Source organism: Lissotriton helveticus, chromosome 3_1 (assembly GCF_964261635.1).
Source record: "Lissotriton helveticus chromosome 3_1, aLisHel1.1, whole genome shotgun sequence".
In the NCBI taxonomy this organism is placed as follows: Eukaryota; Metazoa; Chordata; class Amphibia; order Caudata; family Salamandridae; genus Lissotriton; species Lissotriton helveticus.
Window position 1 is genome coordinate 469,607,126 of NC_136061.1, and position 16,295 is coordinate 469,623,420.

Here is a 16,295-nt window from a genome sequence, read left to right on the forward strand (position 1 = left end):
AGAGCAAACCAGGCAACAACCATCAACATGTGCCCTATAGACTAGGAAGAAAATGTTCCTGTGCGGTCTCATCCAGACGGGAAAATGGTAGCACACTCACACCGAACAACGCTTCACCAGCACCTTTGTGTTTTTGCATGTGTCCCTGTCCATTGAGGTGGAACCTGACACCCAGAAAGTACCCACCCACCTGCTGGTCATCTTGGCCACCTTTGAATGTCCATACTCAAAGTGATCCGGGGCACACCATCATACCACATAGTCACATACACATCATTACATCACTTCTAAATACCAAAACAAGGTCGGTTGCAATTTGGGCAGGAAGAGAAATTGTCAACCAACTACCAAGCTCAAAGAGAAGAATCAAAGTCCCTTGTCAAATGCTACTGTGCACATACAACGCTACTATTTATTGTGAACAAATCCACTTGACTTTCCTTTTACACAAGCGCCAAACCATTACTAAACTGGTCATCACAGAAACCTTTCCTGATCCAACACAACCAGCTATACGAAATTGATGAAACTTGCCAAAACACATTAAAAAGCATCATGGGCAAACCTTACCCAAAACACATTAATATGTTATAATTGGCCATCTTCAGACAACAGCAATTTCCACTTAACAATATGCACTAGCAAGGTAAAGCAATCACAGTTCGGAGTCACCAGTTTAGGGGTTATTAGTGTGAAATTTTAGCATGCTCTTTAAATGAGATAAGTCAGACCACCGTCCATGCTTCTCAACAAACATAGACACAATCGACCTCAAATAGACTGCTGACGGTGTTTAAATAATACTGTAATAGAATTGGACATGGGGATTCATTCATGCCGAGTGCAACTCCCTTTCTCATTGTCCATTGACCTTTGACCCCACCAGGTAGGTCGCTCCCCTCTGCAGAGCACCGCCTGTGTGTCCCTGCCCCAGCTGCTGCTGCTGAGGAAGTTCGAGGCCCTCCACCACCCGCAGGCTACCACCTGTGCCCCATCCCAGGTGGCCAGTGGTAGGCCATAGGTTTGTTTGTCATTGTCATTCCATTTTATTGCACTCTCTTGGTCTCCATGACTGCTGTTGTCTGTCTCCCCTTCGTTGCCTCCGTCATTCTGTGCCTTTTTTTTTCCCTCTGTCCCCTTTGCTGCCCCCGTGACTCTGTGCCTTTTATTTTCTCCCTCCATCCCCTACGCTACCCCCGTGACTCTGTGCCTTTTTTTCTCCTTCTGTCCCCTTCGCTGCCCTGTGATTCTGTGCCTTTTTTCTCCTTCTGTCCCCTTCGCTGCCCCTGTGATTCTGTGCCTTTTTTCTCCATCTGCCCCGTGATTCTGTGCCATTTTCTCCTTCTGCCCCAGTGGTTCTGTGCCTTTTTTCTCCTTCTGCCCCGTGATTCTGTGCCTTTTTCCCCTTCGCTGCCCCCGTCATTCTGCCCCACCCCCCTGACTGCCCATTCGCTGCCCCCTCCTCCTGCCTCCCAACTGCTCCTTTCCTCCCACCTACCCAGATGTGGCGGCTGCTGCGCATCCGGGCCGCTGGCGTGCCTAAGGCAAGCCCGTCTGCGCCCGTCCGCGCCTGGACCGCGCCCAGAGCTAGAACCCCTGGCCCCTGCCCCCGCCAAAACGACCGCTGCCACTACAATGCCAGCACACTGCACACCCTCAACCCCGGACGGACCGACACCTGCATCAAGGCTGCACCGAAAGGCACATATGGTCCCTTCACCTGCCTGAACTGCAGCTACACAAGCCTCAGAGCCGCCAAACCACCCGCCACGAAAAACCTCAACCACCTCCGATGCATCCTACTGAACACCTGCTCCGCACGCAAGCACACCGTTGAGCTCTGAGACCAGCTGTAATTGTAATTGTAATTGTAAGTGGATTTATAGAGCGCGATTGATGCCCGGGGGCGTCCAAGCGCTAAGGGACCAACAGATGGTTAGGCAGAGGCGGGGATAGTACCAGGAAATTACTGTGGGGAGTTGAAAAGAAGAGTCTTGAGCTGTTTCCGGAATGAGGTAAGATTGGAGTTAGCTCTCAGATGAAGGGGAAGGGCGTTCCACAACTTGGAGGCGTTATGGGCGAAGGTCCTACCGCCTGATCTGGCTCTTTTTATTCTGGGTGCGGTGGCAATGAAGGTCTGGGTTGACCGTAGGTTTCTGCTAGGATGGTAGTGAGAGATTAGGTCGTGGGTGATAATGGGGCCTGTGTCCCAGAAGGCCTGGTGGGCGATACACAGGGCTTTGAAGTGGATTCTTTGGCGGACTGGCAGCCAGTGTAGACTGGTCAGGCCAGCTTTGATGGATTGTCTGCGTGGGAGCTGGAGCAGTGTCTGGGCTGCACAGTTCTGCACAGTTTGAAGTCTCCGCAGTGTGTAGTCTGGTGCGGCGAGATACAGGACGTTATTGAAGTCCAGGCGGGACTGGATCAGACCCTGGATGGCCACCTGTTTAGCCTCCATGGGTAGAAGATGAAGAATTTTTTTGAGCATTTTAAGCAGGCCAAAGCAGGTGGCCGAAAGTTTGGTAGCTTGTGTGTCAAATGACAGGGTTTTGTCGAGCCACACCCCAAGATTCCTAATGTTGTCCTTGGGTGTTGGAGGGGTACCCAAACAGGGTGGCCATAGGGAATTGAAGGAGCTTGGGTTCGCGGAACCTAGAAGCATCAGCTCCGTCTTGTCCTCGTTTAGCTTGAGTGATGAGGCAGACATCCAGCTCTTTACCTCCTCAAGGCACTTACAGAGTCCTCCGCTTATGGGAATGTTGGCCTCCTGCGCCAGTGAGACCACCAGCTGGGTGTCGTCCCCGTAGGAGATGATCTTAACTCCATACGGACGAACAACCTCAGCCAGTGGCCTAATATAAATGTTGAATAGCGCCGGGCTTAAAGAGGAGCCTTGAGGGACCCCGCACCTTAAAGGTCTGCTGGTGGACACTGATTCACCGTCGAATACCTGAAAGGATCTGTCTTTCAGGAAGGACTCGAACCATAGCCAAGCCTTGTGCTTGACACCAACATTTGACAGACGGTTCAGCAAGATGTCATGGCTGACCGTGTCAAAGGCCGCGCTAAGGTCAAGGAGGATCACTGCCACTGATCCTCCTTGGTCCAAGATTTTTCTGGATTCCTCGGTGACCATGAGGAGGGCGGTCTCGGTTCCGTGCTTGGGTCGGAAGCCTGTCTGGGTGGGATCTAGTAGTTGGTTGGTTTCTAGGAAGGTGACCAGATGGCTGTTGATGTATTTCTCCAAAACCTTGCTCAGCCAGGGAAGTAGGGAGATTGGCCGATAGTTGCTGAAGTCTAGTGGGTCCAAACTGGGTTTATTCAGCAGCACTTTAACCATGGCCCGTTTCCATCCAGGCGGGACCATGCCGGAGGAGATGGAGGCATTCAGGAGGTCCATTATGATGGGCAGGGTGACCTGAGATGCCGACATTATATTGTCAGGTGGAGCTGGGTCATTGGGGGAGCCAGATTTGACTTTCCGGGCTACAGTTTCCAGAGATACCAGTTCTAGGGGGGGGAAGTGATCTAGTGTAGAGGGAGTCTGTGGGGAAGGGTGTGCCAAGGCTGTGTTAGTCGAGGCTTTGACAGGGGCGGCCAAGGGGGGGAAGGAGGCGTAGATTTTGTGATCCTTTTGATGGAAAAAGGCTGCCACCTTGTTGCAGTGCTCTGAGGATGTGGTTTCAGGCAGGCTGGGTGGTAGCTTGGTGAGCTAACACATCATCCTCGGATGTCGCCTTTCTGACAGAGACCTGGACATCGCCATAGCCATCCCAGATGACTATAAGATCACCCGCAGAGACCGCACCAACGGAATCGGAGGAGGAATGGCCAGCGTCCACAAGAACAGCATCATGGTCTCGACCAACACCGATGACACTATCAGCACCACCGAGCACATTTACTTTTCAGATCCACACAGACCCCAACACCACCCTCAGAGGTACCCTCATCTACAGACCCCCCCAGACCCCGACCCCAATTCAGAAAATCCATTGCCGACTTCATCAGCATGCACGGCCTGAGCTCCACCGACTACATCCTCCTCGGTGACCTGAACTTTCACCTTGACAACAACAACGACAGCAACTCCACCACCCTGATCGACAACCTCACCAACCCCGGACTGTGGCAGCTCATCACAACGCCTTCCCATTCCGCTGGCCGCCACGCTCGACCCAGTCTTTTCCTCAAGCTACCACGTCTCCTTCAGCCACACCACCAAACTCCTCTGGACCGACCACCGCTGCATCCACTGCACCTTCCTGAAACCCACCACACACCACCACACCCAACAGATCCCCCGCCGCTGCTGGATCAAAATCATGGAAGACCAACTACACGCAAACCTCACTCTCAGCCCACCCACCGAAACCTCCAACATCGAAGACGCCGCCTGCAACCTCAGACGCTGGATCAATGACTGCGCCAACACCCTCACCCCGCTGAAGAAACCCACCCACAGAGACTCCAGCATGAGAGCTAGCTGGTTCACCCCAGAACTCCTAGACTCCACGCGAACCTGCCGGAAACTAAAGAAGAAACGGCACGATGAAAAGACACCGGACAGCCTCGCAGCCCACAAAGACACCATCTGCAAACACCATCACCTCATCAGGTCTGCCAAGAGGACCTGCTTCAAAGACTGCCTCGACAACAATGCACACAACAGCAAGGAGCTCTTCAACATCGTAAAGGAACTCTCCAACCCCAGCTCCAACACCAACGACATCCCGCTGTCGCAAGCCCTGTGCGACTCCCTCGCCACCTTCCTCCACCGCAAGATCATGGACATCCACGACAGCTTCAACACCCAGACAGCCCCAACAGACATCGACACTCCAGACAACCCACACACCATCAACCACGACCCTCTGCCAGCCTGGGCTAACGTGAACATAGATGACACCATTAAGACCATGAGCACAATCCACTCCGGCTCCCTATCAGACCCACTCCCGCACCACATCTTCAACAAATTCAGCAGCTCCATCGCACCCCACCTGCGCAACGTCATCAATCTCTCCTTCATAACTGCGACCTTCGCAGAGAACTGGAAACACGCTGAGATCAACGCCCTACTCAAAAAACCCAAGGCAAACTCGAGAGACCTCAAGAACTTCCGGCTCATCTCCCTGCTTCCGTTCCCAGCCAAGGTCATCGAGAAGATCGACAACAGACCGATACCTCGAAGAAAACAGCATCCTAGACCCATCCCAGTCAGGGTTCCACAGCAACCACAGCACCGAGACTGTCCTCATCGCTGCCACCGATGACATCAGGACCCTGCTGGACAACGGTGAGATCGCGGCCCTCATCCTCCTGGACCTCTCCGCCACCTTCGACATCGTCTGCCAGCACACACTACGCACACCCCTCCACGATGCAGGGATCCGAGACAAGGCCCTGTAATGGACCACCTCCTTCCTCTCCGGCAGAACCCAGAGCGTCTACCTCTCCCCATTCCGAACCGAAGCCTCCAAGATCATCTGCGGTGTACCCCAAGGATCATCCCTCAGCCCGACACTGTTCAACATCTACATGGCCCCGCTCGCACAAGTCGCCCGACAGCACAATCTCAACATAATCTCCTATGCCGACGACACTCAACTGATCCTCTCCCTCACTAAGGACCCCCTCACTGCCAAATCCAACCTCCACGAAGGAATGAAGGCCGTAGCCGACTGGATGAAGATCAGCCGACTGAAGCTGAACACAGACAACACGGTGGTCCTCATCCTTGGCTCCAACCCTTCAGCCTGGGACGACTCCTGGTGGCCTACGGTACTGGGAGCAGCCCGACACCCACCGACCACGCATGCAACCTTGGAGTCATTCTCGATTCATACTATCCATGACCAAGCTAGTGAACGCAGTCTCCTCCTCCTGCTTCAACACCCTACGCATGCTCCACAAGATCTACAGGTGGATCCCGACGGATGCAAGAAGAACAGTCACCCAGGCCCTCGTCAGTAGCAGACTCAACTATGGAAACGCCCTCTACGCGGGAGCCCCGGCCAAGCTCATCAAACGACTGCAACGCATTTAAAACGCCTCTGCACTCCTGATCCTCGACGTACCACGCCACAGCCACATCACCCCTCACCTGAGAGACTTGCACTGGCTCCCCATCAACAAGAGGATTCCCTTCAAGCTCCTCATCCACGCACACAAGGCACTCCACAAGTCCGGCCCAGCAAACCTCAACAGACAACTCTTCTTCTACATCCCCAACCGGCAGCTCCGTTCTGCCGACCTCGCCCTCGCCACCGTCCCTCGCATCCGAAGAACAACCACCGGCTGCAGATCCTTCTCCCGCCTCGCCGCCAAGACCTGGAACACCCTCCCACTGAGCCTATGACAGACCCAAGACCTGCTGACCTTCAGGAGACTACTTAAGACCTGGCTGTTAGACCAGTAGCGCCCCCCTTTTTTTTCCCCCAGCACCTTGCGACCCTCACGGGTAAGTAGTGCGCTCTACAAATTCTTGATTGATGGATTGATTTATCCAGATGCACAATGGAGATGTTTGCATCAAAGGCTCCAAATAATGGAGTTGCGTGAACTACTTTCCTTTCTGTACACAAGAGGGAATTAATTGTTCCACATTTTGATGATGTCTGCAAGGTTGTCTCACTATAAGGGAAATCTATACTTTTATACTTCACCTGTATATGTGCGAAGAAGCATGCATTTCAGCAATGCAACTATTCTCTGTGTGTGATGCAAATTCGAATGGCTACCATCTATCCAGTACCTACTCATTTTTGTTGGGGAACCATTATAAATATACAAAATGATTGGCATTGTCAAACAAATCACTACATTGTCATCTCCTCTACCATCCGCCAAGAAACACAGCCTCTTTCGGAGAACACCTCTCTGACCTATTAACTCACTCATCCCTCCAGGACTCAAACAACATAATTCTAGGTGACCTCAACTTAAATTGGAAAGATGAAAACATTGTGCTAATCAAATCCCTAAATGATCTTCTAAGCAACCTCAATCTCACACAACACTGCACAGAGAAACCCAAATGAAAGGCTCCACCGTCAACGCCATTATCGGTCGTGTAGATACTGTCTCCATCTACCTCACCTTGCCTGTGGACTGGTCGGATCACCATATCATTCTGTTCCACCTAAACCAAAGGATTCAAGACAAACCCTGCACTCGGGACCCTCCACGCTGGGTGGGAAATCTGAGTAAAATTCCAATTGTAGATCTTGAGGAGAGGGTAAGCTCCCTCCTCCCAACCCACACGGGTGAACTCCCAGTAACAGAACTAACTTCTCTGTACAACACCAGTATGACCTCCATTATGGGCCAAATAGTCCCCCTGAAACATAAAAGAGCCAGATCATGGTTCAATACAGACTTAAATTCAGAAAGAAGAGAACTAAGAGCGGCAGAAAGACTGTTGCAAAACAACCTGTCCACAATCCTACGAGCTAGACTCAAAGCATTAAGAGGGAGATCCAATAAACACATAAAAAATGAAAAAACCTACTTCTTTTACAACGCCCTTGACAAAGCAAAGAACAGACCTGAGGAACTTTTCAGCCTCATCAGGCAACAAACCTCCAAACCTCCCATGACACAAGTTATGGCCTCCAAAGACCTGTGTGACAACTTTGCCAATTTCTTCAATGACACAATCTCCAAGATAGAACTCTTCTTGGACATACAAAGCAGTCCAAACAACAGTAAATCGTCCACTGAGTCAGCAGATTTCACCCCAAGCACCCTCCTAACTTATGGAAATCTTTCATCCCCATCTCTGAAGCAGAGGTCATTAAATCGATCTCCAAAACCAAACCCTCAGCACACGTCCTGGATCCCTTACCGACCCAAGTGGCTAAAAAGCTCAAATTATGCCTAGCCCCGCACTGGACTAAGATTATAAACAGCTCCTTGAGTACTGGAGTCATGCCTGACTGTCTCAAAATCGGCCAAGTCACTCCTCTACTGAAAAAACCTGGCTCTGACACAAACTATTTGAACAACTTCAGACCCGTCTCTAACCTCACTCTCCTAGCAAAAATTCTGTAAAGAATTGCTCTCCTCCAGCTCACTCAACACCTAGACAGCACCAACCTTCTTGATCCTCATTAATCGGGGTTCAGAAAAGGTTACAGTACAGAGTCAGCGATCCTAAATGTAATTAACGACATGCACAAATCTCTGGATAAAGGCCAGGGCTGCCTACTCATACTTTTGGATCTATCGGCAGCCTTTGACACGGTTAACCACAAACTACTCATCAAAGCACTTCAAGAAAGGGCAGGAGCAGAAGAGGTGGTCCTACAAAGGTTCACCTCTTTCCTACAGAAACGCACCCAGAGTATAAAAATCAAGAACTTCTCATCTGAACCACTCCCCGTTGGTAGGGGTGTCCCCCAAGGATCAGTACTCTCCTCACAACTTTTCAACATCTATATGGAGCCCCTTACCTCCATACTAAAAAAAAAGCTACATTCCCTTCCACCTCTATGCAGACGATACACAAATTTATCTGGAAACCTCCTCCATTTAAGACATCCAGAGACTGAACGACACTCTACGAGAAATCCAGCACTGGCTCTCTCGCAACCACTTAAAACTAAATCAGGGCAATATGGAAATCCTCCTCATCTCCAACAAAGAGGAGAACCTCTAAATCACAGAATGGATAAAAGCCATCAAGGCTCTCAACCACAACCTCATCCTAGCTGATTCTGCAAAATCGTTGGGAATTACTCTGGACCCCGAACTGGATATGAACAAACACATCAAAAACACTGCAAAGAGCACCTTCCTCAACCTTAAACTACACAACAAAACAAAACCCTTCATCCATACAAGTGACCCCAAACAAGCTACACAATCCCTCGTACTGTCCGGACTGGACTACGGGACTGCAACCCTCACAGGAGCAGCAAAACCCCATCTTGCTCCACTCTGAATGCAGCAGCCAGAATGGTCACCGGAGTAAAGAAATATGATCACATCTTGCTTGCACTCAGAGCGCTAAAATCGCTTCCTGTTGAAATGGGTGCCAACTTCAGAACCGCCTGCCTCATGCACAAAGTGTTGCACACAGGAAAACCCACCTACCTGGCTGCTAAACTTCATAAGGCTGGTCAGTCAAGAACCCTAAGGAGCTCAAACACTCTGCACCTTATCCCACCGAAATCTCGCAGACAAAAAACTCGATCCTCCACAGGAAGTACGCCGCAAATATGGAACTCCATTCCAGCCCATATCAGGATTAACCCCTCCTACACAAAATTCAAAAGGCAGTTCAAGGACCTCCTCACCTGATCTCTCCCAAACGGATAGCTACAAACCAGTCGCCGAAGACAAACCACAGTAGCACATGGACACTTTGTCATCAATGACCTCTACCTCACCCCCCACATGACTACCTCCCGCCCCCCTCACCGGTTGAACCCCTCCATGAGTCACTGAATTCTCTACGACCACCTAAGCGAGGCGTCATTTGTTCCCTGTACATTCCACTACGATAACAATCATATGCTTCCTGTGCATTCTACTGCGATAACTTATTTTACGGGTAACATTTTGCACTCAACGTCAATATTATGGGATGCGTCTTGGGACATTGCATATACTAATTGGCTTAATGTATCCTACGAGTGATTCATGCTGTGTAAAGCGCTCCGATACCTTTGGGTCTGGCTAGCGCTATATAAAACTCATAACATAAAATAAATAAATAAATAAAAGCTCACTACTCTATCTAATGCAGGCTATGCAATATTATACAAATACTCCTACCAGTTATGAACTGTTTACCTTACTGATATACACTCAGTGATACCTTTGATCTGGATAATGTCAGTTATTACAAAGTTTCATGTAATGGCAGTATTCATAAGTAATTCAAATCGGATGACAGTCAATGTACTGGACAGTGCATTAATGCAAATTTCAAACACAAAAAGTTGATTGTTTTGAAGATATTTGTCTAATGGACTTGAAAAACAGTGCCATGTAAATGTAATCCAATACATATTGGAGCAAATTACTATTGCTTTCTGACTGACACAGTCTGTTTGCATCTGACCACCTAAGTACGATGTCGGCAGTCAGACGTGAACCAGCTGGTCATTCCGACGTGGTTTAGACCAGCTCTCAAAGTCTTTTGGCTGGTCAGAACCGCACCGCAATGGCCTATGGACGCTGTTTTTTGCCATCAGGATTACAAGGTTGGTTTCTTATAGCTATTCTGTGCCAGCCTTTTTGACACAGAAAGGCTATAGGAAAGTGGCTCTGGGGGGGCCTCTAGTAGGGCCCTTTTGGCTCCACGGCCAACAGTTGGTGGCAAAGGGTATATCTATGGTTCCCCCCATAAATTCCTGAACGGTGTGGCAGGCATCATGGTGCAGATATTTATACACAGTCCATTTCTTTATGGGAGCCTGTATTATGGCCGGATAACGGTCATAACACAGGCTCCCATAGAGAAATGTGAGTATCCGACCAAACAGTTTTCGGTTGGATCATAATCAGGCAGCCGGACCCGCTGAAAAGAGTTCGGCAGTCCAGAGACCGAGACGGTGTTGGTCAGAGGCAACTCCGACCAACATCGCAAGAAACCTGATAGTTATACATGATTCTTGTTTTTTACAGTGTGTTCATCATTTGCAACCTCTAAGGCATTGCTGGGCAGTGTATACTGTAATAATATGTAGAAATCATAGTTAGATCAACCCTCATATTTTTATTATGTCTCATTATGTATGTGTTTTTGTTTGCTTGTTAAGAGAAACACCTCATAAAAGATGCATTACCTCTGTGATTGAAGTCATAAATGTAGAACGGACAAGTAACTGCCAACATTTTTCCTGGCGTCCCTCTAGGCCAGCAGACTAATCCATCCCATTCAGGGAAGCAGTTTCCTTCTGTTTAGGGGTAAAAAAAAATAATAATAATTAGTGAAAAAATGTTACGCTATTAAAACATGCCAGATTTATATTTGAGCAAGCATGGACATTTATACAAGAAGAAACATTAATCTACTGTTATCAATTGTGTCTGCCCAAACAACAGATGCCAATTTAGTTTACCTTAAGGGTGCATGGCTACTGAAAGCAAGTTAAATAACTTGTAATTAGTGCAAGTAAGATTTGAAAGAATAATAGAATTATAAAGTGTATCATGAGAGCACACATCGTTTAATGAAGTGGATCACACATTTAATTTGCCAGAAAATAAAGTGCTGTCAGCTTAACCAACAATGTATTTTGCTGCCAATTTTTTACAAAAAAATCCAAATGCTTCGTCATCTAAATCTGCTTCTTGCCTGAAGGCTTAATCACAGCAAAGCAGAAAACATGATCACTTACTCAGAAAACAATCAACAGAGTCCACTTTTACTACATTTTGCGAGGTATGTGAAGGCATCATAATTGATAATATCAATTAATAAACCCTACAATAAATCACAGCAGAACAGATGGGAAACTCTATCAAGGACTGGATGCAGCCGCTACAGTCAGAGGCTGCACTAGAGACATGAATAATTTAGCATAGTGAATGGTCAAGGACCTGTGAAACAAATATGTTGCACAACCCATTCATAAAGAACAAACAGCCAGATTCATCAAGCTTAATTGCGCTCGCAAAGGGCCAGATTCTGAGAATCTGGCCCTTTGCGAGTGCAGTTTTTGCATTTTGGGATTCATCACCCCAAATGCAAAATTCGCTAATAAAGAATTCGCACATTTGCGAGGAATTGCATTTAAGGAATCTCTATTTGAGATTCCTTAAATGCAATTCATTAACCATTTTAAAATTGCGAAATCGCAATTTTGGGCCCCTATTTACCGCAAGGTCAAACCTCGTGGTAAATAGCAAAACTTAGAAAAATGCATTTAAATGCATTTTTCTAAGTTGCATGTTACACACACACATGTCCTTTAGACATGTGTGTGCGCAACACTAATGTAGTTTACATTTCAGGGGTGCTACAGGGTGTCCTTTGGACACCCCTGGCACCCTTGAAATCGCAATCTTATTTGCGATTAGCAAATTGCTAATCGCAAATAAGGAATAACTCCCCATTCATTCCTATGGGCCTCTAGGCCCATAGGAATGAATAGGGAGTTATTCCTTATTTGCGATTAGCAATTTGCTAATCGCAAATAAGGAAGATGTAGGAATAGCAATATTTTTTGCAATTCCTACATGAATCCCGTTTTGCAAGTCCTTAATAGCGCTATTAAAGACTCGCAAAACGGGTCTTTGATGAATCTAGCTTTAAGTCTCAGCAACTGTCAATAAAGACAGTGATATCTGGATTTTTGGTCCACGGAAGGTGGGTGAACCCTGGATCTCAGATCATCAGCACACCCAAATTTCCAAAAATAATAAATTCCGACTGGATGTATGAGATTTTTCTCCTGTTTATTTCAGTTCATGGGAACATAAAAACTTGTTTCCAGGCTCTAGTGTTCTTACTGGCTAGCAGCAATTTCATGAAAAATGTTCTGGCTTCTATTGAGTACGTGGGGAAAAAAATGTAGGAGGCGTAAAGAAGCAGCAGGAACATCGCCTGATCCCATGGTTTAGGTGGGTCAGGCCATACCGTCAGAACTCCAAGCTGGCAATATAGGTAGGTGTTACACAGGATACCTACTGATTGTATATTTTGTTATATATTATATATATTTTAGGGCTGTTACTATCAAAAGATGATTTCTTCAAAGTGAGTCTAAGAAATTGCTCTGACTGGAATTTGAATTTTAGGTTTTATTCACCTTTCATGATCAAGGTGCTTATAAAACAATGTAATATTGTGAGAGGCAGTGGATTCATGCAATTCTTTGGCTGCAAAACGTAGTGTATATTTATTTATGTATAGCCTAAGGTGGCTCAGCGTGGATGGCATGGCACTCTTAATGGGGGTGTAGATTGGTAGCAGAACCAAGCTATTCAGTCTTCCAGTACCGATTTGCTTTCATCCAACCTTTAATTTCAATGATTAATTGTGACAATCACACCATGAAAAAGGTCCCAGATGAGTTTTGGCCTGACGTGTTCTTGATCACCGAATCAATTATGTCATGAGCGATGTAATATGTGAGGTTATAATCAGTCCATGGAAGGGACCCATGTTATAATTAGCTAAGTTCACTGTAACTGGTGGATTACATGTTTTTATTAAATGTTAGTTTTTATATTATTACAAGAACCCTCTATAACATTATTTTACTCTTTGTTCTTTTTTTCAGTCAAACCCTGGGGTTTTTTAAGGTCCACTTTAACCTTTGTTTTTTCCAGTAATTTCTATGTTTTCTCTAACGTAAAGCAAAATCTTCTAACCATACACCTGCACCAATCCCCCTCCACTTTGAAATTCTGGCTTTTCCAAAGAGATCAATGTGTTTATTATTTATTATAATTTAGGAAGTAGAAACTTAAGTCCATAAAACGAAACACATACATTAAGACAATCTATTAAGCCAATTTCTCCCTGCATCAACATCACAGATACAACATATATTCACTATACAATTAAAAAAGAAGCTATCCAAAAATAAACAAAGACGGGAAGAAGCAAAAGAAAATGGTCACATACTCTAGTTATTAAAAGTATGAACATCACCATAATTTGGATCCATTAACAGATAGTTACTGGGTCAAAAACTCATAGGATGCCAATCAGAATCTCATACACTAATAACTATAACAGCTATGTGAGTTCCATAGGGCAAATATTTCCACATAGCTGCGAATATTTGTTTAAAGTTAATCCTTGCTTCTTAAAGTCTTTCATATTGTTTGATCTTTACGGTTCTCAAAAAGTTAGTAATAATCTCTGATGTGGATTCTTCAGTTACAGAGTACAGCTTTGAACAATGTTTCAAAAAAAGTTACCAATGAAATGTGGCTGGGTAAAAATGTTGTCTTTAATAACATTAAGCTTGCATTACTGCTATTTGTTTTCTTATTGATCAGGCAAGGGAGCAACATACATGTTCTCTTTCCTCGTAACTTTTTTAGAAACAGGTACTTTGATTCACTATTTCCACAGTTGTGAACTGTTCTTTTAAATACTCGGCTTAATTTTGCTCAGGCTACTTGTGAATTTGACACATTAAAGGCTAAAGTTGCAGACTGTAGGGAAGACTGCATTTGAGTAGCTTTCGCTTCACTTTGTTGAATAATATGTAATTTAAAAGAGATAGTAGCTTCACCGCAAATAAAACTATTCAAAGTGTCCCATACAGAAAAGGAGAAAGCAGTACCAATGTTCCTTTCCATAAAATTACCCAATGCATTACGCATATTCGTAACCCATGTCTCGTTTATTTAACAAAGATTTATCAAAACACCATCTACAGTGGATCTTGCTGAGATCATCTCCAATCAACTCGATAGTGGGAATGAAGTTCAGAAAAAAACACAGGTTGCTTTTGAACAGAGAGGGCGATAAAAAAAACAAAAAAAGAAACAGAATAAAAAACCAAGATAAACACATTGAAAAGCAAGTATAAGATTTATCCAGGAGATACTCAGCCCACCACAGATCTCCTAAATCAAGGTCATGTGTTATCCTTATCAAAAAGCAAGTTGATTAATTCTTTTATTTGTTGTTTGGTAATTTGGGGGCAGTCAAGCTTTACATTTTCAATAATATAAAAATCTATCCCAATTCAATTGGCCCCCTTGATCCCATGGCAAAATAGGATGTTATTTCTAATGCGATGATTCTGTCTTCTATGCAACAGTAATAGCTTATAAAATGAACACGTTTCTATTGTATCGAGACTTCAACCCAAATCCATCTCACCCCATTATGACTTGGAGAAATTTGCACTGAAGCTACTTAGAAATCATTAAGTCCAAACCCCTAACTGCTGTGTTAGCCAAAGCAAAAACCTCATGGGTAATGAAACCTGGGAGGCTTAGCTAGTGCAGCATGGTTTTTAGATGAGTTCCCTGTAAAAAAATAACATTACCATTAAATGCTCCCATCCAAGCCAGTACTGGTTAATACCATTGACATTGCAGTAGGCACCCTTTATAAGCTTATTGTTAGAACTGGGTTTCTCTAGTTGGCAATGGTATACATCTTAGACCAAATAGGAACCCTTGCTTCTAAGTCAGGGAAAGGGGATTACACTACTGGATAACCCCTGCTCACCCCCTTGGTAGCTTGCCACAAGCAGACAGGCTTATCTCAGAGGCAGTGTGTTGAGCATTTCTGAACACATACAGTAATACATTGAAAACACTTCAGATGGACACCACGCAGGTTTTATAATAATAAGTATTCTTTATATAGACTTAACACAAGACCACAAATGACAAAAAATCACAATACTGTACTTAAAATAGGCTTAAAGATAGTAGAAGTTACTTCATTGAAGTTGATGATGAATGCGACAAAGTTCTCACAAAAGTACCTGGATGCGTAACGCATAGCAAACAAAAGGTTTGCAGGAAGGGAGATGCATCGGTTCCTTGCTTCGGGGAGATGATGCTTCGCGACTGAATGCTTACGCAGAGTAGGGGATGCGTCTCCGTCATTACCGGAGAGAAGGTGATGCGTAGATTCTCGCGATGCGTTCCGGTTGCGATGCGACAAGATGGTGCCTCGATGCAATGCGACGATCCGGTGCGATGCGATAAGATGGCGCCCTTGATGCGACAAAGTGTAGATGCGTGCACGCCCAGCGGCTGTGCGGCGAATTCTGTAGCTGTAGAGCCGTGACAGGCCCTGCGATACGCTTCTCCAGTGATGCGACGGCGACCTTATGGCAGCAACATGATTTCCGGTGATGCGTCGAGTAACAGTTTTGACGAAGGCACGCTTCTCTGGTGATGCGGCGGCAATCTCTGCAACGGTGACACGCTTCTCAGGCGATGCGACGGCAACAGCTGTGACTGTGACACGCTTCTTTTCGATGCATCGCGCTTCCAGCTCCCAGCGACACGCTTATCTGGTGATGTGACGGCGACCTTATGGCAGCGGCACGCTTCTCCAGTGATGCGTCGGGTAACCGTTTTGACGAAGACACGCTTCTCTGGTGATTCGGCGGCAATCTCTGTGACGGTGACACGCTTCTCAGGCGATGAGACGGCAACAGCTGCGACTGTGACACGCTTCTTCTCGATGCATCGCGCTTCCAGCTCCCAGCGACACACAGGTTTCTGCAGACAGAATTCCCAGCAAGGAAACTCAGAGGGGAGCTGGTGGTGAGGTCTTTTGTTCCTGAGACTTCAGCAGGAGGCAAGCACAAGTTCAAGCCCTTGGAGTAATATTCTGCAAGATGATGAAT

General features: G+C 46.2%; 1 protein-coding gene across 1 annotated transcript in view; it reads right to left on the reverse strand.

Moving 5' to 3' along the window:
- PTH2R (parathyroid hormone 2 receptor) overlaps nt 1-16,295 on the reverse strand; it is a 1,143,807-nt gene that overhangs the window by 735,964 nt on the left and 391,548 nt on the right. The window contains exon 3 of the mRNA XM_078683683.1: nt 10,800-10,910. Within this exon, the coding sequence (XP_078539809.1) occupies nt 10,800-10,910 (111 nt within the window). The remainder of the gene's footprint in view (nt 1-10,799; nt 10,911-16,295) is intronic.